Raw genomic sequence first — 24,088 nt, 5'->3', positions numbered from 1 at the left:
TATGGTGTTCGGGCCGGAAAGTGGAGCTGAGTCCACAAAAGATCAGCCATGATCTCATTGAATGGCGGAGCAGGCTCGAGGGGCCAGATGGCCGACTCCTGCTCCTAGTTCTTATGTTCTTATGTATGTATCGATAAAAAGGAACCAAAGACAAAAATAAAACTTATTTTATACAATAAAAATAGTCCTTCCCGTGGCTGATATAATAATAATAATCTTTATTGTCACAAGTCGGTTTACATTAACACTGCAATGAAGTTGTTGTGAAAAGCCCCAGGTCGCCACACTCCGGAGCCTGTTCGGGTACACAGAGGGAGAATTCAGAATGTCCAATTCACCTCACAGCACATCTTTCGGGACTTGTGGGAGGAAACCGGAGCACCCGGAGGAAATCCACACAGACACGGGGAGAACGTGCAGACTCCGCACAGACAGTGACCCAAACCGGGAATCAAACCCGGGACACTGGTGCTGTGAAGCAACAGTGCTAATCACTGTGCTAACGTGCCACCCATATATATAATTGACGCACGTGCAATTGGAAAGCGTTAAATCACTCAACTGAATCGAACTCCCAAAAGCCCACGGGTTTTTCCTGCTGGTAATTCTGAAGCTTTCTCCCTCAATGTAAGAAAGAAAGAGGCATCATGGAAAGTTAACTGTGAGGGTACAGTGTTCAGGCGGCCGATAAAATAAATCCGGCCTGAACCAATGAGGCATTCTTATCAGAGAGGCACTAGCGAACCGGTGTGGAAATTGGAAAGATGTTACGCTGGCGCATTAGAGCAAGCTCTTCTGATTTTGGGATTGGGAAAGGTTATCCAGGTAATGAGGAGGCTCCTTCATTTTGCATTTGAATGGTGCCTCACCTGAATTGGGAGTACGTAACACTGACACCTGGGAATGTGTTCCACTCCACACCACCAACATCTCTTACCACAATCAACTGTGAAATCACATGAATTACCAGGCAAATAAAGAAGACATGAGCATAAGTACTGAGGGACACTGCGGGATGAAAATAAGCGGAAATAGGATGGGTGAGGATAAGTGAAATGAGGTAGTCCAGTAGGAGATTGAGACCAATGAAACTAGGTACAATCGTCCTTCTTTGGGTCGTGCTTCACCTCGAGCTTTGGATTTTTCCTTTGCCGCTTCATCTGGAAGATCTGCTCCATTGCTCTGCTTCCCAGGTTAAAGAGCAAAGCCAACCAGGCCAGGCCAACGACGATCCAGACACCAGCCAGGCTCCTGTATATGGAGATGTAGTGCTTACCTGGATCTGTGCCTACGATAAGAAGATTGCAATGATTAGTGGCACACAGAAAGAAGAAAATGAAGGGTGCGATTCAACAGAATAAGAAAAAAAATCGATGTCCTGTTTAATAATAATAATAATCGCTTATTGTCACAAGTAGGCTTCAAATGAAGTTACTGTGAAAAGCCCCTAATCGCCACATTCCGGCGCCTGTTCGGGGAGGCTGGTACAGGAATCGAACCCGTGCTGCTGGCCTGCCTTGGTCTGCTTTCAAAGCCAGCGATTCAGCACTGTGCTAAACAGCCCCTGTTCTGGGTGTGTTTAGCAGGATGGTTCTTGGCAGAGACACACCTGGCTCGTCAATGGCACTTTTCCATTTTTTCGCCTCAGGGAGTTTCTCTCCACCGGGCCAGCACTTGAGTAATTTCTTACAGAATTTACAGTGCAGAAGTAGGTCATTCAGCCCATCGAGTCTGCACCGACTCTTGGAAAGAGCACCCTACTTAAGTCCACGCCTCCACCCTGTCCCTGTAACCCAGTAACCCCACCTTACCTTTTTGGACACTAAGGTAAATTTATTATGGCCAATCCACCTAACCTGCACATCTTTGGACTTGTGGGAGGAAACCGGAGCACTCGGAGGAAACCCACGCAGACACGGGGAGCGTACAGACTCCGCACAGACAGTGACCCAAAACGGGAATCGAACCTGGTACCCTGGAGCTATGAAGCAACTGTGCTAACCACTATGCTGCTGTGCTGCCAAGTGCCATTTCCTGCTGGCAAGCTCAGCAGGAATGGCTCCTCAGAGAACAGGGTGCCAATTGTCTGGCTGCCCTGATCTCCCCCCAACGTCTTCAACTTCCCTGGCTGTTTCCGACCCCACCTTCCTCCTAATCTTGGACAGGTCCCTGGGATCACCCCTCCACTTGGTAAGGCCTGCCGAATCCGATTCCTGGCAGTGCCAACCTGGCACCCGGGATCCTGGCACCTGACAGTGTCCCTTGCCAGCCTGGCTGTGCCGCTTGCCAGTCTGGCTGTGCCAACTTACCCAGGGAACAGAGGGAGTTCCAGGGTGCAACCCTCTCCTGTGCCTGATCACCTGGGGGTGTCTAATAGCTTGGGAGACTGGTCCACGTTTACGACTGGTCCACGTTTGTGGAAACCAGTGCCTAAAGTTCTTCCAGGCGGGGCATGAGGGCCTCTGGCGCTGGGAGAATCCCACAAATGCATGAGCGTAATGGATTATCGAAATATGCAGATCTGGTTCACGAGTTGGCACAGTGGTGAGCACTGCGGCCTACGATGCTGAGGACCCGGGTTTAATCCCGGCTCTGGGTCACTGTCTGTGTGGAGTTTTTTTTTAATTTAGAGTACCCAATTCATTTTTTCCAATTAAGGGGCAATTTAGCGTGGCCAATCCACCTAGCCTGCACATCTTTGGGTTGTGGGGGCGAAACCCACACAAACACGGGGAGAATGTGCAAACTCCACACGGACAGTGACCCAGAGACGGATTGAACCTGGGACCCCGGTGCCGTGAGGCCGCAATGCTAACCACTGCACCACCGTGCTGCCCTGTCTGTGTGGAGTTTGCACATTCTCCCTGTGTCTGCATGGATATTACCCCCACAACCCAAAGGTGTGCAGGCTAGGTGCATTTGCCACACTAAATTGCCCCTTAATTGGAATAAAAATAAAATTTTTTTAAAAAGATCTGGTTCACGCCTCATAATAATCGTTTAATAATCGCTTATTGTCACAAGTAGGCTTCAAATTAAGTTACTGTGTAAAGCCCCTAGTCGCCACATTCCGGCGCCTGTTCGGGGAGGCTGGTACGGGAATTGAACCCGCGGTGCTGGCATTGTTCTGCATTACAAGCCAGCTATTTAGCTCACTGTGCTAAACCAGCCTCGTGCGGGCGAGATCCAAATCGTGACGTCTCACAAAATTTTGTTAAATCTCACCAACCCGGGTGAGGCGAGGCCGCTAAATCGCGCCCAAACGCAAGGGAAATTATGAAACTTAAGAAGAAACTGACAATCTGATTTTTTTCTGAAAAAGGAAATGGTGCCCATGCAGTGCATTTCCAAAGCGCAAAGAGACATTCAAGCTTCGGGTGTAGCGTCCGAACCTCTGGATCAGAAGCTCTGGGTTGAAGTCCCACCTCAGGACTGGATAGGCAGGAATGTTTATGATCAGCTTGTGAATCCCTGAAATTCAGATGGTAAAGAGCAGGAGGGCGTCCTGGCCAGCCATAATGCAGCAGAAAATGGCGAACCATTGCCAAGCGTGGTCAGGTAACTGAAGGAGGAGGGCAGGCATTACTTTCCTGTGAAAAACATCTCAATAGGCATGGCACAGTGATGTAACCTTGGAACATACAGGCCGGAGCTTTCTGACCGCTTCCACCACCGCAAAACACGTGGCGGGCTGGGCGGAAAATCTCGTCCATTGAGTATTATGTACGCAATGGAGATCCTGCAGGGATCAGCATTAATGGTTCACAATGCATTGTTTTATGTATGCCTTTCTTTCCACTCTCAGGACACGGCAGTAAGACTCCGAGTGCCACGGGTTAAATGGCCACATGGTGCAGGTAACACAAGGTAAAACCAGTCCTACCACGCGTGGCTCTGCTTTCAGGCAGTGTTCTCTCTCCTAATAGCTGCATCGGCGGCCATTATGCATTGTTGAATTATTGACCCACTTAAGTCATACCTACAACGTAATCTCCAAATCCAATGGTACTGAGAGTAATGAAGGCAAAGTAAAAGCTTTCACCGTAGGTCCAACCTTCCACATGACTGAAGATCAATGGCGGGAATACCAGAAATAGCACAGTGCCAAGAATCAAGAAGAAAACCATTGCGAAAATCTTCATCACTTGCTGCAGGAGGACAGAAAATGATGTCAAAATTGGGCACGTTCTGTTAAAATACTTATTCCATATGTGTAGCCCATTCAGCCCCTTTAGCCTGGTAGCTCAGTATCTCAACTCAGTTTACCTGCCACACTCATTTCCGCAATGACGTCATTTTAAAAAAACTATCAACTTCAGTTTTGAAATTTTCTATTGGCCTAACTTCAACAGCCATTTAGAATTCCAGGTTTCCCAATCTTTCCAGAATTCCCAATTACCGTCACTTTACCTCCCCAAGGTGGCAAGCCCGGAGCTTCTGATCCAGCAGTAGACATGCTCCCACAAGGTCTCCTTAGCCCAGCCAATGAGAAGAGAACATGGTCCTGCTGTGGCTTTACATACTATCGACTTTTTAGCAGTTAGTATACAGTGGTTAGCACTGCTGCTTCACAGCGCCAGGGACCCGGGTTCAATTCTGACCTTGGGTTGCTGTGTGGACTTTGCACGTTCTCCCCGTGTGTGCGTGGGTTTCCTCCGGGTGCTCCGGTTTCCTCCCACAGTCCAAAGATGTGCAGGTTAGGTGGATTGGCCATGATAAATTGTGCCTTAGTGTCCAAAAGGTTAGGTGGGGTTACAGGGGTGGGGTGGGGAATTGGGTCTGGGTGGGGGTCTCTTTCAGATGGTATATGCAGACTCGACGGGCTGAATGGCCTCCTTCTGCACTGTAGGGATGCTATGTTTCGACCCAAGGCATTAAGCTTAATTTCAGCATGTTAACTACTGAGACCATACATATAAGGTTCAGCACCATCCTCCTGTCAAACCGCTAGGGCAGTTCAAGAAACCGGATTAGTTTCAGAACCAGAATGATCAGATTTACTCTCTACCCTGTACCCACCCGCAAAATATTTTTAAATTACTTAGCAGCTATTTATGTCACTTTCACCATTTGCTGATATTCTTCAGCAGGGAAGAGAAACACCATTTTAGTGCCTTTGTATAGGGCATTGATGAGGCCACAACTGGAGTATTGTGTATAGTCCTTATCTGAGGAAGGATGTTCTTGCTATAGAGGGAGTGCAGCGAATGTTTACCAGGCTAATTCCTGGGATGGCAGGAGAAACGTCTTCACCCAGCGAGTGGTGAATCTGTAGCATTTGCCCCCACAGAAAGTAGTTGAGGCCAAAATGTTGTGTAATTTCAAGAAGGAATTAGATCTAGCTCTTGGGGCCAAAGGGTTCAAGGGATATGGGGGGAAGGCGGGATCAGCGTACTGAACTTGATGATCAGCCATGATCATAATGAATGGCGGAGCAGGTTTGAAGGGCCGAATGGCTTCCTCCTGCTTCTATTTTCTATGTTTCTATGTTAAGGAGTGTGCAAAAGTATTAGTTATACTGTTGACACACTGCACACAATCTTCGTGTTACGTACTTCACAGGAAGAGTGAAGAGAAATTCATTGAAATCAGTGACAAAAGAGTTAAAGGTTAATTCATCATCTATAATGTCATCAAAGGTCTGAATATAATCATAGCACAGAAGGCGGCCATTCTACCCATCCGGCCTGCAAAAGCTGCTTGAAAGAGTTGCTCTTGAAAAAATTCCGGGGATGGCAGGACTGTCATATGAGGAGAGATTGACTAGGTTGGGATTGTTCTCTCTGGAGTTCAGAAGAATGAGGGGTTCTATAGAGACTCATAAAATTCTAACAGGATGAGACAGGGTAGATGCAGGAAGATGTTCCCGATGGTGGGTGTGTCCAGAACCAGGAATAAACCATTTCGGCCAGAGATGAGGAGACATTTCTTCACCCAAAGAGTGGTGAGCGTGTGGAATTCATTACCACAGGAAGTAGTTGATGTTAAAACATTGAATATATTCAAGAGGCGGCTGGATATAGCACTTGGGGAGAATGGGATCAAAGGCTATGGGGAGAAAGCAGGATTAGGCTATTGAGTTGGATGATCAGCCACGATTGTGATAAATGGCGGAGCAGGCTCGAAGGGCCAAAAGGCCTCCTCCTGCTCCTACCTTCTATGTATCAATGTATCAATTAGTCCCATTTACCCCAAACCCCTGCAAATCTTCCCCTTTATGCATTTGCCCAATTGCCTATAGAAGGTGTTGTTGAGTAAACCGCTGCCATTTTTTAGGCTGCGCTTTCCAGACCATAGCCACTCGCTGTGGAAAGAAAGAAGATGCAGCAACATTTTACAACTGGCCCAAGTCCTTCTACTTCAGGACTAAATGTGTTTCCATAGCCAGTTCACTATTGTTTGCCTATTCCTCTTACACATGAATAATTCATTCTGTAATACCTTTGGCATGTATACATTTCTATGCTGGAGTAGTATGATTAGCTGAGCATTGACTATGCGCAGCTCAGTACTGGCATGGTCAAGAGTCAAGCTTTCCTTCTTAAGAGGCTTCCAGTAGCTATCTGGATTTGAAGCTTACTTTGTTGTTTGATTTCTGACCACTTCTCTCCACTCTCTTCAAGTAGCCATTCAAACTCCTCCCCAGGGTGTTCAGAAAGGTTAGGTTCAAGGGGATTCCAACTAATGCGTAGAACACACAGAACACTTGTCCCCCCACAGTGCTAGGTGACAGATTACCGAAACCTGTAAAACCAGAGAGAAAATGTGATTTTTTTTTTTCAATTTCACATACAAAGAACAAAGAACAAAGAAATGTACAGCACAGGAACAGGCCCTTCGGCCCTCCAAGCCCGTGCTGACCATGCTGCCCGATTAAACTACAATCTTCTACATTTTCTGGGTCCGTATCCCTCTATTCCCATCCTATTCATGTATTTGTAAAGATGCCCCCTTAAATGTCACTATCGTCCCTGCTTCCACCACCTCCTCCGGTAGCGAGTTCCAGGCACCCACTACCCTCTGCGTAAAAAACTTGCCTCGTACATCTACTAGAAACCTTGCCCCTCTCACCTTAAACCTATGCCCCCTAGTAATTGACCCCTCTACCCCGGGGAAAAGCCTCTGACTATCCACTCTGTCTATGCCCCTCATAATTTTGTAGACCTCTATCAGGTCGCCCCTCAACCTCCTTCGTTCCAGTGAGAACAAACCGAGTTTATTCAACCGCTCCTCATAGCTAATGCCCTCCATACCAGGCAACATTCTGGTAAATCTCTTCTGCACCCTCTCTAAAGCCTCCACATCCTTCTGGTAGTGTGGCGACCAGAATTGAACACTATACTCCAAGTGTGGCCTAACTAAGGTTCTATACAGCTGCAACTAAGGTTCTATATTAGACCATAAGGCATAGGAGCAGAATTAGGCCACTCGGCACATCGAGTCTGCTCCGCCATTCAATCATAGCTGATATTTTTCTCATCCCCATTCTCCTGCCTTCTCCCCATAACCCCTGGTGCCCTTATCAATCAAGAACGTATCTATCTCTGTCTTAAAGACACTCAGTGATTTGTCCTCCACAGCTTTCTGCAGCAAAGAGTTCCACAGATTCACCACCCTCTGGCTGAAGAAATTCCTCCTCATCTCTGTTTTACAGGATCGTCCCTCTAGTCTGAGATGGTGTCCGCTGGTTCTAGTTTTTCCTACAAGTGGAAACATCCTCTCCATGTCTCCACATATTGAAATTTATTTATTTGGCAAATGCAAATCCCCCAAACCAAACGATTGTCCCCTTATTTGTTGAGTTTAAGATGATTAGACTGCACTTAGCCTGCAGAGGGTGCACTCCTCAGTAATGTGCAGCACTGTTTATGTCTCTCCACAAATACATATGGGTTAAGAACATAAGAATTAGGAGCAGAAGTCAGCAATTCAGCCCCTCGATCCTGCTCCTCCATTCAATCTGATCGTGGCTGATCTCTTCCTGGTCTCAAAGCCACTTCCTTGCCTGCTCCCCAGATCGCTTTAACCCGTTTTTAAAAATCAGAAATATATCTATCTCCCCCTTGAAACCGTTTCATGATTCAGACTCCACCCCACTATAGGGCAGCGAGTTCTGCAAATAATAACAGTAATCTTTACTGTCACAAGTAGGCATACACTAACACTGCAATGAAGTTACTGTGAAAAGTCCCTAGTCACCACATTCTGGCGCCTGTTCGGGTCACAGAGGGAGAATTCAGAATGTCCAAATTACCTAACAGCACGTCTTGTGGGACTTGTGGGAGGAAATCGGAGCACCCGGAGGAAACCCACGCAGACACGGGGAGAACGTGCAGACTCCGCAGACAGTGACCCAAGCGGGAATCGAACCCGGGACCCTGGAGCTGTGAAGCCATAGTGCTAGCCATTATGCGACCATGCTGCCCACAAATTCACTTCTCTCTGCGAGAAGTAGTGCCTCCTCGTCTCAGTTTTAAATCTACTGTCTCTCAATCTATATCTGTGACCTCTTGTTCTCGGTTGCCACACAAGGGGGAACAGTTGGTCCACGTTTACGAAATCAATCCCATTTAGTATTTTATACACCTCGATCAGATCCCCTCTCATCCTTCTGAACTCCAGCGAGTATCAGCCCAAACTGTTTGATCCCTCCTCACACGTCAACCCCTTCATGCCCGGAATCAATCTGGTGAAGCTCCTCTGAACTGCCTCCAATGCCACCACATCTTTCCTCAAATAAGGAGACCAAAACTGGACACAATACTCCAGATATAGTCTCACCAACACCTATACAATTGCAACAATACTTCTCTATTTTTATACTCCAGTCCTTTTGCAACAAACGCTACCATTGGAAAAATTGGAAAAATGTCATGGGAAGATGGTGTGCCTGTCATCTTTCCACTGCAATGTGATTTTTACAATGGTGGTAAAGGTGACAGCAAAACTGCCCGCCTGATGTCCAATTGAGCTATTTAACTGACCAATTAAGTAACATTTCCTGCTTTTGTTAGCATATTTCCCATGTAGGAGACCATCCAGTGAAACCTGGTGGCGTCCCAGGGTATGGTCTCCTAGTGGGCACCAAAGGGGGACCCTTCTTTTGGGCACTCCATGTTCCACCAAGGAGTGCCCTGGAAACAATGGCCATACCAGCGGCAAAGGTATCACCTGCCCCCGGTATCCACCGGTTCCCTCCACCAACCCCCAACCCTCCCCTATTGCTGGGGCCTGCCTGCCCAGACCCCACTTACCTGTCTTAGAGAGCATTTAGGTAAGGTGCAGCTCCAGCGATGACCACTGCTAGCGATGGTGCTGTTGGGTGCCTGACCCTCTGATTGGTCAGCAGCTCTTTGTGGGGGAGGGGGAGGGAGTGGCCATTTCTAATAAAGATAGCAGATCCTGGCAGCAACCACTTCATTGGCCACTGTCAGGAAGATGCCTTTCCGGGTCCCACTGACAGTCTAAGTGAGGCAGCCAACCGCTTTCAGTCCCGGAGGTGTGGAACCAAAATCATCCCGGTAAGGTTCGGCCCCATGGATGTTGGGGCTAAGTGAGTTTGAGGTGAGGCAAGTTGTCGAACAAGGCAACAAAGCCAGCCTGTGATCTAACTAATCCTAGGGTGATGCCACTGGCTGCAACAAGTGCAGAAATCACCAGCTACCTATGAGGCGGAGGGAGGGGGCAATTATGGTGAAGCATCCGGATCACTGGAAAATAACTCAGGGTAAATTTCAGACCCTACCCCACTTGGAAGGAGCATCAGGCACCACAGATGGAAGAAACCAACTGGTCCGATTTTCAAACCATTGAAATGAACTGCCAAGAGATAACCTGGGCGACACACTTAAAACCTCTCATGAGCACTTCCACCAGGTAAGAGACCCCACCAAATGTACGGAGCTGAAAATTGCCCCGGCAAAGAGTGAAAACCCAATTCCTTTTTTTTAAAATTTAGAGTACACAATTACTTTTTTCCAATTAAGGGGCAATTCAGCGTGGCCAATCCACCTAGCCTGCACGTCTTTGGGTTGTGGGGGTGAAACCCACACAGACACGGGGAGAATGTGCAAACTCCACACAGACAGTGACCCAGAGCCGGGATTCGAACCCGGGTTCTCAGCGCCGCAGTCCCAGTGCTAACCACTGCACCACCGTGCAGCCCGAAAACCCAAATCCTGAGTCAGAAAAACAAAATCAATAATGCGCTTTAACGTAACTCTTTACCTATTGTAGTCACCACGGCTCCTGCAAAGAAAAATGAACTGCTGAAGTCCCAGTTGCTTGGGTTGGTGGAGTTTCCTGTCGGATTTACACCTTTATCCCAGGCATCTATTATAATCTGAAATAAACAAGAGAATGAAGGTTAATACTAAAGTTCCAAAACAAACTGTGAGCATGATGGCCTTTAAGAAAAAGCAAATTGTTCGGGAAGACACCTAATTCTAAAATTACTTTAAGAAGTCTTACAACACCAGGTTAAAGTCCAATCACTAGCTTTTGGAACGTGGCTCCTTCACTCACTCTGAAGGCTAGTGATTCCAAACAGGCCTGTTGGACTTTAACCTGGTGTTGTAAGACTTCTTACTGAGCCCACCCCAGTCCAAAGCCGGCATCTCCACATCATGGCTACCTACAATTCACCAAAAAAAGGGACTTTGTGGAAGATGATTCTTGGATACGGTGCGTGGACAGTCTGCATCATCTTAACATCGAAAAGGAGGAGGTATTCGGTCTTTTAAAATATGTCAAGGTATCACCGGGGAACGAGGCAGGGGTGTCCCTTCTCCCCGTTACTATTTGCCCGAGCTATAGAAGCGCGAGCAATGGTGCTGAGAGCCTCGAGGAACTGGCTGGGACTGGTTCGTGGGGGGTGGACCATCGGGTCTCGCTATACGCGGATGATTTGCTCCTGTACATTTTGGACCCTGTGGAGGGGATGGAGGAGGTTCTGCGGATCCTGAGGGATTTTGGTATTTTTCAGGGTACAAGCTGAACACGGGAAAGAGCGAGTTGTTCGTGATCCAGGCCAAGGGGCAGGAGGAGAGACTGAAAGAGCCGCCGCTCAGGATGGTAGAGAAAAGGTTTTGTTACCTGGGTATACAGGTGGCCAGGAAATGGGATGCCCTGCACAGGCTCAATCTGACCCGGTTGGTGGAGCAAATGGAAGGGACTTTAAAAGTTGGGACATGCTCCCGCTCTCACTGGCAGGGAGGGTGCAGACGGTGAAAATGACTGTCCTCCCCAGATTTTTGTTTGTCTTTCAGTGCCTCCCCATCTTCATCCCTAAGGCCTTTTTAAGCGGGTGAGTAGGATCATTTTGGGCTTTGTGTGGGCGAATAAGACCCCGTGAGTAAGGAGATCGCTGTTGGAGCGCAGTCGAGGGGGGGGGGTTGGCGCTGCCGATCTTTCGCAACTATTACTGGGCGGCCAATATAGCTATGATTAGGAAGTGGGCGATGGGAAGGGTCGGCGTGGGAGCGGCGTCATGTAAAAGTTCTAGTCTGGGAGCTTTGATAACGGTTCCTTTGCCATTCTCGCCGACCCGCTACTCCACAAGTCCGGTGGTGATGGCGACACTGAGGATCTGGGGACAGTGGAGGAGATACAAGAGGGTGGAGGGAGCGTCAGTCTGGACCCCGATATGTAACAACCACAGGTTTGTCCCGGTAGGATGGATGGTGGGTTCTGGAGCTGGCAGAGGGCAGGCATCAGAAGGATGGGGGATCTGTTCATAGACGGAACTTTCCCAGTTTGAAGGCGCTGGAGGACAAATTTAATCTGCCGCCAGGAAACTCCTTTAAATATCTGCAAGTACGAGCATTCCAGAACAAACAGGTGGTGGCCTTTCCGACGCTGCCGCCATTGAGGATACAGGACAAGGTGGTCTCCGGCACCTGGGTGGGGGAGGGGAAGGTGTCAGATATCTACCAGGAACTACAGGAGGTGGAGGAAACCCCGGTGGAGGAGCTCAGGGGCAAGTGGGAGGAGGAGCTAGGTGAGGAGTTGGAAGCGGGTCTGTGGGCAGAGGTCCTCGGCAGGGTTAATTCCTCCTCATCATGTGCCAGGCTCAGTCTAATTCAATTTAAGGTGGTCCACCGGGCACACATGATGGCAGCGAGAATGAGCAAGTTTTTTGGGGTAGAGGACAGGTGTATGAGGTGCAAGGCAGCCCTGCAAACCATGTCCACATGTTTTGGGCATGCCCGGAGCTTAGAGAGTTCTGGCAAGGGTTCACGAGGGCAATGTCAAGGTGCTTAACACACGGGTGGTGCCGAGTCCAGAGATAGCGATCTTTGGAGTGTCAGAAGACCCGGGTGTTCAGGGGGCGAAGGAGGCCGACGTCTTGGCCTTTGCCTCCCTAGCAGCCCGGAGACGGATTTTATTAATGTGGAGGGACTCGAAGCCCCGAGTGTAGAGACCTGGGTTAGTGACATGGCTGGGTCTCTCAGCCTCGAGAAAATAAAGTTTGCCTTAAGAGGGTCTACGCTAGGGTTCTCTCGGAGGTGGCAGCCGTTCGTCGACTTTCTTGGGGAAAATTAAACTGTCAGCAGCAATCCGTAAGGGTGGGGGAGGTGGGGGGGGGGGGGTGAGTGCTTCATTGGGATGGTGTGGGAAGACTGAGTCGCGTGGGGTAATGTCTATTTAATTGTTATTGTATATTCTCTTTTTGCACTGTGTTAATGTTCACTCTAGTTTGTTTTGTTATTATTGTTACTACTGTTTTATTATGAACAATTCTATAAAACCTTAACAAAAATAGTTTTTTAAAAAAAAAGATATTAAGGTAGATAAGTTTCCTGGGCCGGATGGGATTTACCCCAGAATACTGAGGGAAGCAAGGGAGGAAATTGCTGGGACCTTAACTGACATCTTTGTATCCTCATTGGCTCCAGGTGAGATCCCGGAGGAAACCCACGCAGACACGGGGAGAACGTGCAGACCTCACCCAGCGGGGAATCGAACCTGGGACCCTGGTGCTGTGAAGCAACTGTGCTAACCACTGTGCTAACATGCTGCCCCATAAAAGGGGCTGGTTTAGCACAATGGGTTAAACAGCTTGTAATGCAGAACAATGCCAGCAGCGTGGGTTCAATTCCCGTACCGGCCTCCCTGAACAGGCGCCAGAATGTGGCGACTAGGGGCTTTTCACAGTAACTTCATTGAAGCCTACTTGTGACAATAAGTGATTATTATTATTTAGAGTACCCAATTATTTTTTTTCCAATTGAGGGGCAATTTATCATGGCCAGTCCACCTAACCTGCACATCTTTGTGTTGTGGGGGTAAAACCCACGCAGAAACGGGGAGAATGTGCAAACTCCACACGGACAGTGACCCAGGGCCAGGATTCGAACCCAGGTCCTCAACGCTGTAGTCCCAGTGCTAACCACTGCCCCACCATTCTGCCCTTTGACCGCATGTTTTGTATCACACAAGGGGACCAAACTGCAACCAACAGCACAGGGCTGTACAGCGCAAGGGATTAATTCAAACATTTAGTGAAAGACAGTGGAAGCATTTCTCTGCATCCTCCACAACATAGCGCAGCAGAGGGGCGTCGTGCTAGAGGAGGACAATGAACACCAGTCCTCGTCCGACGAGGAGGATGCGGGGGAGGAGGATTGGCAGGACATGGGGCCCAGGAAGGCACGGGAGGCCCACACCCAGGCTCCCCACTCTCTCCCCGGCCACCCCCTCGCCTGCAACACCCTCTGTGTTACATACCTGCCGCACTACAGGATGGGGGCTCTGGATTGGCAGTAACATTGGTCAATGGGATGATAGCAACCCCCTCTCTGATGACCTCTGGTGCTCTGTATCATTTGACAACATCTGACTACTGCCCACAGTAGCACTTCCCATCATCCACCTGGGTAATCCCTGCATGCGAGCTGGCCATTCCATCACACGGTCCCATCGAATCCCTGGGTTGATGGTGGTGGGGACAGTCGGGAGTGAGGAGGGGGAGGCCAGTCTACCCACAATATCCCGCCATTCACCCCCCCACCCACCCCCACTGCACCCACTGCCCCCTCTCTGGACAGCCCACCCCACCCCACAACCCATCTGACAGAGGACCGAGGCAGGTTGTAACAGTGTGAACAGGTGTTTCATGTGACAACATATATACAGATTTGTGCCCTAACCCCTATAACTAAACTGTGCCCTACACCCGTGACAACTTAACTGGTGCCTAACTTTTAGCCTTGCGGGCCCTAACGCTATGTCTTGGTGGATCCCCAGTCGGTACATCAGGAGTGGAGGCGGCCTGCTGTGATTCCCGCCCTGCGACCTGGGTCACCATTGGCGGCCGCCTTCTGGGGTGACCAGACATGGATGGGCCCGGCTGCTGCTCGGGTGTCCCAGTTGGCGTGGTGCTGCCCTGTTCTGCTCACTGCCCACCAGAAGCACCAGGGGCAAGGGAGGGGGGGGGGGGGGGGGGGAGTACAGCATGCTGCGGTGTTCCAGCACCTCCCCTTCAGGAGTGAACGGCACAGACCCCATCACTTCCTCCTCCCTCGGGGTGCCTGATGGCCCCCGGGTTATTCCATGGGATGGGGGCGAGAGCAGAGCTATCCCCTGAGGCTCCCCCGCCACCTGGCACTACCAGTCCTGGAGGCCCGCTCTGGTCTCGATCAGGGTCTGCATGCAGGAAGCACAGGGAGTGGATCATATGGGGGTGGTTTAGCACAGGGTTAAATCACTGGCTTTTAAAGCAGACCAAGGCAGGCCAGCAGCACCGTTCAATTCCTGTACCGGCCTCCCCGAACAGACGCTGGAATGTGGCGACTAGGGGCTTTTCACAGTAACTTCATTTGAAGCCTACTTGTGACAATAAGCAATTTTCATTTTCATTTCATTTTTTTCATTTTCATCTCCATCTGGGACTGCGCCACATCATGCTGAGACTGTGCCACCACCTTCTGGGTCTGTACCACATCAGCCAATGACTGTGCCATCTCCCTCTGGGTCTGGGCCACCTCCTTCTGTGACTGCGCCACGTTGACCAACGCCTGGACAATGCCGCCAACGTTCCCAGCCATGGCCTGCTGTGGCGGCCACGCTCAGAAGTGCTGTTGCAATGTCCAGGTGGCTCTGGCACATGGCTACCTGTGAGGCAGCAACCCTGTCCTGGGCCTTGGCCAGCACCTGCACAGAATGCCCCAGGCCTTCGACATGCTGATCCATGGCCCAACCTGTCGCCCCCAGTGCCTCCACCGTGGATGCCACCCATGTGGTGTTGGCCTGGGTGGCACACATGGCCGGCACCGTCTCTTGCTCCTGCATGCAGTTGGACTCCTCCAACTGCACCTGCAGGTACTGGATGCTCGCCGACAACCCCTCATGTAGTCCCCGGCTCTGCGACTGCATCTACACTAGAGATGGAACTGAGTTCCAGAAGCCTGGGACCCATCTGGCCGACAGCTAGTTCCCCGGGTCGGCCTGTCCTTCGACCGTCCCCCCGTCGGGTGCTCCTGCCTCCACCTTCTCTACCGGATCAATTGTGTGGTGCGCGCCAGAGAGTGTCCCAGGAGCCTCTAAAGTGGTGTCTCTCGGATGGTGTAGGTGTAGGAGACAACTGTGATGGAAAGTCAGTGTCATCCTCAGCCTCCGACGTGTCCGGAGTCTCAGGCCGAGGGCTGCTGTCTGAGCTGCTGTCCCTGTCAGTGCTCGGCTCATGAGGGGCCTCCGGCTGTGACACTGGCTGGGGACAGGGGTCGGCGGTTGGACCCGTCGCATCACTAGAAGGCCCAGGAAGAGCACAAGTCTGATGTGCATGCATTACCATCTCATTAGCGGGCATCACAACGCATCATCTGCCCTTGTATACGAACCACTACTGTTCTTATAAAACAGAAACCTGGTGCCATGATCGCCGAGAAGGAGGTTGGCGCATTTCACCACCAGGGAGTCCAAGGGAGCAGGGATCACCGGACAACTCGGAGGTGGGGGGCGGGGGGGGGAAGTGAGATAGAAGAGGGTAGACGTCGGGTGTCTGTGATTGACCTCATGGGGGTGTGTAAGTCCTTTCACAGGGCTCTGTAAGTCCGTTCATGGTGGTCTGTGAGGTCAGGAGGGGGGACTTCTGGATGCCGGGGGCTCTGTAAGCTCGTTCGCGGGTGTCTGTGCGGTCGGGAAGTTCTTGGAGGTCTTGGGTAGGAGGGGAATGTGAGGTGGAGAAGTCTTGTCCCATGCGCATGGGCAGGAGGGTTAGAGACAGCTGGACGCTCACATTTGGACAGTAAGGTGGGCGTTGGGAAGGGGTAGGGGTGGAAATCTATTGGGACCTTTAATGCAGGAGCTGGGGGCCCTGGAGAGGACCTGGAGGGGCCCAGCGTCGCACAGTTCCAGGAGGACACTCGGGTGACCCTTCTTGAGGTGGCCCCTCCTATTCGGGGAGGGGGGGCATCTAGTTGTGTGCCATGCAGCCTGGCCAGCTGGACTGGGAGGACAGGTGAGTGGGCGGGTTCCCACATGACAATGCTCCTTTGAGCGGCTGGCTGCAGCTGAGGATTACCATCCAATGAGTTTTATTATGGAACGATGACAGCAATGAACCCTAAAGGCTGCTGCTTGTGCCACCATGGGGCCGATTAGCACAGCCTAGCACTGAGGGAGGAAGCAATTACGTCCAGTTAGTAAACTGAGATTTATGCCTGCGACACTGATTGGCCTTCAGGAGTTAACAGTGGACAGCCAAGGCTGCGCCTCAGCTTTCAGTAAGAGGGTGACAGACCTTGTGCCTCGAGAACAAGGTCCAAGGGGTTAACCTCTCTCCAGGGCCCCCAGCTACTGCATTAAAGGTCCCAATAGATTTCCACCCCTACCCCTTCCCAACGCCCACCTTACTGTCCAAATGTGAGCGTCCAGCTGCGACCAGGAAAACCAAGTCCCTCCTGAAATAGCCTTCAGTGGTCCCATGTGCATGGGCAGGAGGGTTAGAGACGCCCTCATTGTCGCACAGTTGCAGGAGGACACTCGGGTGACCTTTCTTGAGGTGGCCCCTCCTATATGCCCGGCGGGCTTGAGAGGGTTAACAACTCAGGGAGCTGGGGAGACCCCCAAATGCCAGCTGCCCATTGAGGAAAGAGCTGTGATGTTCCTCAGAGATACTGCGAATGTCTGACCCCTGTGGCTGCTGGCTCACAGATTCCCCATGGTTTCAGTCATTTCAGAGTGATGATGCACGATAGTGATATCAAATGTATACAAATGTCAGTGCTCAACATCCCCAAGTGCCTAACATCACCTTTGCCCACGTCTTGGGCGACTACAATTTCCTATTGGCGGTACAGTGGCACAGTGGTTAGCACTGCTGCCTCACAGCGCCAGGGACCCCGGTTTGAATCCGACCCCGACGAATGTCTGTGAGGAGTTATCACATTCTTCCCTTGTCTGCATGGGTTTCCTCCGGGTGCTAAGGTTTCCTCCCACAGTCCAAAGATGTGCAGGTTAGGTGGATTGGCCATGATAAATTGCCCCTTGGTGTCCAAAGGTTAGGTTAGGTGGGGTTATGGGGATTGGGTCCAGGTAGGAGATTCGGTGCAGACTTAATGGGTTGAATGGCCTCCTTCTGCACTGGAGGGATTCTATCACTCTATGGTTAACCCTCCCAATCCTATCGCTACTGCCCGGGATGACCTTGATGGACTGGGACCTGGAGTGCTCTGTTGTTGTGCCAGTCTGTTCTGTCTGCTGGACCGGAGGCACTTCGGTCTCTGGAATGGATGAGTCATATTGACTGGACACTCCCAGGATCTCCTGCCCACCTGTGGGTAAATGGTTGCCCTCCTCTTCACCACAGCATCCAACATCTGTTTCAGGGCACCCTCCGTGAACCTTGGAGCTGGCTTTCCTGCTGCCATCCTCTTGGCTGGAATGTGGACACGTGTTGTGGAGCTGTTTAAATGCAGCTCTTCAAGTCAACTGCTCAGGTGACCCCAGGGTGGCCGATTCAGACACACTGCACCAAGGGCACGGCATTATCCCTGTGAAAATGTTTCCAACAATTCCGGTGTTGATCGCGCTGATGGGGCCGGCGGGATTTACTTGGATTTTTGGGTCAAAAATTACACTTAGCCAGATTTGGGAAGGGTTTTCTCGATGAAACTAATATCAATTGTAAAAACCCATCTGGTTCCTTCCTTTAGGGAAGGAAATCTGCCATCCTTACCGGGTCTGACCTACATGTCATTCCAGACCCACAGCAATGTGCTTTACTCTTAAAATGCCCCTCTGAATGGCGTAGGAAGCCACTCAGTTCAAGCACAATTAGGGATGGGCAACAAATGTTGACCTTGCCAGCGACACTCTCATCCCACAAAATAATAGGAAAAATCAATTAGGTGGATTCTTCATTCGAAGATAGGGCTATATACCTGCAGTGTTATCTATGTCTACAGGCACATGTCTGACCTCTCACACGCAGTTCATGCAATAGGGACTACTGCATTGCATCCTTGTGACAAATGGTAGCGATTGACAGCAGTTTAAAATGGTACACGTACATCATATCACAACACATGACACCTCTGAGCTGGTGTGAACCACATCATTTTCAAGAGCTGACCCGACTCCATCAAAATTGGGGATGTCTGAAATGCTCCCTCCGCAATGGAGCTGGCAGTATCGGGATGCCTACATGTGACCCGCAAACCCAATCCTGAACTCTTCAAAATTGCCGGCAACAGGAATAGGAGTGGGCATTTTGGAATAGGAATTGGGTCCTGCACATGAATGTTAAAGCCTGTTCAATGCGGGTTGGCCATTAAGTTCAAAGTGGGAGATGGCCAACTGAGTACTTTCCTGAAAAGAGTGGAGTGGGGGGAGGGGGAGGAGTGGTGGTGGGGGCTGCAGTTACAGGTCGCTGAAATCCCCTGATTCATACAGCTACAGGACCTTCCAAACCCACGGCCACTACCATCTAGAAGGACAAGAGCAGCAGAGATCTGGGGACCCCACTGCCTGGAGGTTCCCCTCCAAGTCCCTCACCACCCTGATGTGGAAATACATCGCCATTCATTCAGTCTCGCTGGAAAAATCCTGGAACACCCTCCCTAACAGCTGAAGGACTGCAGCGGTTCAAGAAGGCAACTCACCAGCACCTTCTGAAGGGCAACAAGGGATGGGCGATAAAGTAATTTTCTTCCAGAATTCCGAGCCTGGTTTCCTCTGGGAGACGTTGTTGGAAAGGGCTCCTGCTGCCAAGTGTTCTTTGGCTGTCCTGACTGGGAATGAACAATGGATGAAGGTGAAATGCTGCTGGGCTTTATGTACTGGGTCGAGACTGGTTTTGTGGCAATGATCGTGGATTGGAGCTCCAGATCTCCTCGGGGGCAACGGCCAATGAAAGGGCCTGCTGAGCTGGGGAAGGCCACATGCATTATTTGGCGTGGGGTGACAGAGGTAAAGCAGAAGATGGCTTTCCATCTGGTAAATCTGCTCCAGAACACCGAGGTGCATTGTTTAGGCTAGCTAGTGTGAAGGGGATTCTGGAACTAACCCAGTCAACTACAGAGAAGCCAGGAGCAGGTCCACAAAACCTAAAAGCAAAGGGATCTGCCACCTGTGGGTGCACCATTACCTTGCCTCAGTGACTGATTTTCAGGTCAGCATTCCGGGGCACTCTGGTCGACTGGGTCTCGTTCCAGAGTTCTGAGCCCAATTTGTTGCATCCCTTAAATCCTCCTCGCAGTCCCCCACTCCCTCCTCCACTGATTGAGAATCCATCACCTTTGGACAAAAGAAAAGTGCAACGGGACATTGATAAGATGGTAAAATGGCTTTTAAGAAAAGAAGGAATTCAATGTCAGTAAAGTTGGGTGTTTTTTCATATGCGATGATGAGCGTTGTGGTAAACCACTGTGTTCTGATATTAGAGGTTGTACGGTAGAACCTGCACTACAGGTTCACCTGTGGCCCCTGGATGCTAGCTCCGCCCAGGAGCCGGGGTATAAATATGCGTGGCCTCCAGCTCGCAGCCATTTCGTCAGCTTCTGTAGGAGGCCACACATCCAATACTAATAAAACCTCAGTTTGGATTCAACTTCGTCTCAAGCCAAATTGATCGTGCCTCAATTTATTAGTATCTGATTCAGAAGATGGACCTCCGGATTAAACCAGATCGACTGCAGCTGGATCCACACGCAAGCGACGCCAGAAAGGACTTTCAGCACTGCCTAGCTTGTTTTGAAGCGTATATCAATGCGGCGCCGACCCCTGTTCCAGAGGCTCAGAAGATTCAAATATTGTACTCCAGACTCAGCTCCAAAGACTTCCCGCTGATTCAGGCTACGCCCAATTACGCTGATGCCATGATTCGACTCAAAGAATATTATGAACAGAAGACGAACACGCTCTTCGCGAGACACGCGCTCGCAACGTGTACTCAACTACCTGGTGAGTCAATCGAGGACTTCTGGAGGGCCCTGATCCCACTAGTGCGGGACTGTGACTGCCAGGACGTTACAGCTAAGGAGCACTCAGATCTCCTTAGGTGGGACGCTTTTGTAACTGGGATTGGTTATGATGTTATCAGGCAGCGGCTCCTAGAAGGGGCCACGCGCGACCTCGCAGAGACTAAAACACTAGCATTTTCCATCACGGTCGCCCTGCGCAATGTCCAGTCCTATTCCCCCAATCGCGCGGCCCACTCCTCCTACGCTTCATGGGCCCCACATGCAGCCGCCCCAGCGGGCGCATTACCCACCCAATACGCCTGCGCTACGCGCCAACCAGTGATCTCCGGGGGGCCCCGATGCTATTTTTGCAGCCGCCAACGCTGCCCGGCCCGCGCTGCCCTTTGTAAGGCCTGCGGGAAGAAGGGCCACTTCGCTGCGGTGTGCCAGGCCTGCCAGGCCTGCTCAGCGGCCGCGGTCGCCCCCCCCCCCGGTCACGGACAATGGGCGCCGCCATCCTCCTCTCCTCCCAGGCCATGTGCGACCAATGGGTGCTGCCATCTTCTGCCCCGCACAACATGTGCGTTTCATGGGTGCCGCCATCTTGCTCCACCCCCACAACGTGCATTTCATGTGCGCCGCCATTTTGTAATTCCCAGGATCTCCGGGCGCCGCCGTCTTGTCCACACCGCAGCACATGGATACCAACGGCGTTTCAGGACTCCAACTTAACAGCCGCCTCACTACCCGACGATCAACCACGGCTCGCCTCCGTGGCAATCGACCAGTCCCGACCACATAATCCACCAGCGTGAAAGTCAACGGCCATGTGACCTCCTGCCTACTGGACTCCGGGAGCACTGAGAGCTTTGTACACCCGAATACGGTAAGGCGCTGCTCCTTTAAGGTACACCCTACCAATCAAAGTATCTCCCTGGCCCCTGGATCCCATCGCGTAGCGATCCGGGGGTACTGCACGGTCACGCTCACAGTCCAAGGCGTAGTGTTCCATGGTTTTCGCCTCTACGTCCTCCCTAACCTCTGCGCTGCACTTATCCTCGCCCTGGGCTTCCAGTGCAACCTCCAGGGCCTGACCCTTAAATTTGGCGGACCCTTACCACCCCTCACTGTATGCGGCCTTGCGACCATAAAGGTTGATCCTCCTTCCCTCTTTGCCAATCTAACTCCAGATTGCAAACCCGTCGCCACCAAAACCAGACGGTACAGCACCCAGGATAAGGCCTTCATCAGGTCCGAGGTCCAGCGGCTGCTTCGGGAGGGAGTCATCGAGGCCAGCAACAGCCCCTGGAGAGCTCAAGTGGTAGTTCTGGACCGGCATGTGTCCCCTCATGGAGCTCCCCCTCCCTCACTGCCCCAAGGCCCTCAAACGCTGACTGTGGTTCTTCTCATATTACGCACAGTGGGTCCCAAACTATGCGGACTAGGCCCGCCCACTCATACAGTCCATTCATTTCCCCCTGATGGCCGAGGCCCAACAGGCTTTCGCCCGGATCAGAGCTGATATTGCCAAAGCTGGCATGCACGTTGTAGACGAAACACTTCCTTTCCAAGTAGAAAGCGACGCATCGGACGTCGCCAGTGCCGCCACACTCAACCAGGCAGGCAGGACTGTGGCATTGTTTTCCCACACCCTCCATGCCTCCGAAATTCGGCACTCATTCGTCGAAAAAGAGGCCCATATGCGTGGCCTCCAGCTCGCAGCCATTTCGTCAGCTGCTGTGGGAGGCCACACATCTGATACTAATAAAGCCTCAGTTTGGATTCAACTTCGTCTCCAGTCAAATTGATCGTGCCTCAAGCGTATAAAACTTTAAAAGGAGGGGAAATCCAGGATTGATAAGTTTCCTGTATTCTGGGAAAATTCATCTTCCTTTAAAACTTGCAAAAAATGAAAATGCAGAAGGCATTGGTCCTACTGAATCATGTACCATTTAATTATCTTGGGTCAACAACCCCCTGATAGTTTGGAATGAGTTTCATACGTACAAACTGAGGATCCAAATAGCTTTAATGGTTGGGTAGTTCCATACACATTCAAGATCCTATCTGAAGACCTTCCTCCCAGTGTGAAGTGTAGGATCATGCCGGATAGGCTAGCCAACCGGCAGAGTTGAAATTCCTGAATCAAATTTATTGTTATCTGTAACTTTGTGAATCTAGTACTAGACTTGTTAAACATAGCGTTATTGAAAGCAAGTGTGAGATCGCGGATCCCTCCTGCTCCTACCTCCTCCCTGGCATCTGTCACTACCCCCCAGCCCGACAAGGGCACCATTCCCCAGCCAGCAAATACCCCTTTCCCCATCATCGGCATCTATGATAGAGTCTGTGCTGACAGAGCGCTCCAGTAGCCACGGGGAATGTCCCACAGTGAATGCCCTGAAGAAGGCGAGGCTTAGCATTCAATCCCACACCCAAGTTGGAGGTCAGAAGTGTGAATTCACCCATCTACACACTTCCCTGCTTAAGAGTTGCTTCCTCAGCAACTTTACTCATCACACAATTGCCATTTGTAAAGCTATTGAAAAATCAACAAGGTTGATTGAGCTACACAAGTTTAAACAGTCGAATCAACATGAGTGACAGGATTTCCCTTGTTAATCATTGACCTGGGCAAGTGGTGGGGATTAGGGTGATATCCATCATCGCTTACGACAGCCTTCTTAGTCCACAATCAGTACAGGTACTTTCAATGGATTCAGTGGGAGCATTCGGGATGTCAGAAACATCAGTAGCTTTCTGTTTCTCAACAGGCCCTAGGCTAGATAGTCCTTCAGCCATGTTGGGGTCTATGGGGTCCTGCAAACATGACCTGATAAGCAGAAACACTTATTTCCTCGGAAACAGTCTAATGATATGAAGTTTCTGCATCCTCCTCAGGAAGTGGACTAGGGTTCCTCACATTAGATCTATGCTCTAAATCCATGGCACACAGGCCATTCCAGGATTCAGCTCTGTCGCTTCAGCCACTGCGAGCTGGCATTTCAGGTTCAACGACACCGGCCTTGTGGTCAATGGGAGTCGATATGCCTTGTGTTCAACAAGAGTGCCAGCTTTGATTCTGAACATTTTTCAGTTATCCGCTATCCCCAATCTTTGCAAACTGGGCTTAAAACTGGGCTTGGTGTGTAACACAGAAACAAAGTTAAGAGCCAGTATGTTTGTAACCAGCCTTTTGCTTCTTCCTCGCGACCGCATGAGATAGATTGCCTTCCCATCCAGGTTATAAACAATATTTTCAGCTTCTTGGGGCTCCTTGGACCAAAGGGAATCTGTATTGTCCACACCTTCCTCATGGGTCCCTATCATCCATGGCAGCTCCATTCCTCCTCCACGCCTGGTCTTCGTGACCTGTATGTGCCTCAGGCTTATCTCTCCTGCCAGCTACCTCCTGGTCTCTGACTCCACACACACCATCACCATCACCACCCCCTGACCTCCCCCTATCCCTGCGTCCCATGACGTTCCAGACACCACTCATTGCACTGGAGGGGCCGAAAGGGGCTGATAAATTCCCCTGCGTGGTATTCTCCCCACACCACCATCGGCAATTCTTGTGTGGAGGCACAGCAGAAAGAACCTTATGATAGCTGCAGGGAATGTCACACCGAGAGCGCCCCGCAGAAGGTGGGTCTCGGCATCCCACCCCTCTGTCAAAATTTGGA

The 24,088-nt window shown here is 50.8% G+C and overlaps 1 protein-coding gene across 1 annotated transcript in view; it reads right to left on the bottom strand.

Moving 5' to 3' along the window:
* Nucleotides 1-209: 209 nt before the first annotated feature.
* Nucleotides 210-24,088, bottom strand: part of kcnk17 (potassium channel, subfamily K, member 17) — a 50,103-nt gene continuing 26,224 nt past the window's right edge. The window contains exons 2-5 of the mRNA XM_072500585.1: nt 10,228-10,342; nt 6,581-6,744; nt 3,980-4,148; nt 210-1,288 (exon numbers count right to left, since the gene is read on the bottom strand). Coding sequence (XP_072356686.1) covers nt 1,092-1,288; nt 3,980-4,148; nt 6,581-6,744; nt 10,228-10,342 — 645 coding nt within the window. The 3' untranslated portion in view covers nt 210-1,091. The remainder of the gene's footprint in view (nt 1,289-3,979; nt 4,149-6,580; nt 6,745-10,227; nt 10,343-24,088) is intronic.

Source organism: Scyliorhinus torazame, chromosome 4 (genome assembly GCF_047496885.1).
Source record: "Scyliorhinus torazame isolate Kashiwa2021f chromosome 4, sScyTor2.1, whole genome shotgun sequence".
NCBI lineage: Eukaryota > Metazoa > Chordata > Chondrichthyes > Carcharhiniformes > Scyliorhinidae > Scyliorhinus > Scyliorhinus torazame.
The sequence above is the reverse complement of the archived record's forward strand: the minus strand, read 5'-3'. Positions and strand labels throughout refer to the sequence as shown.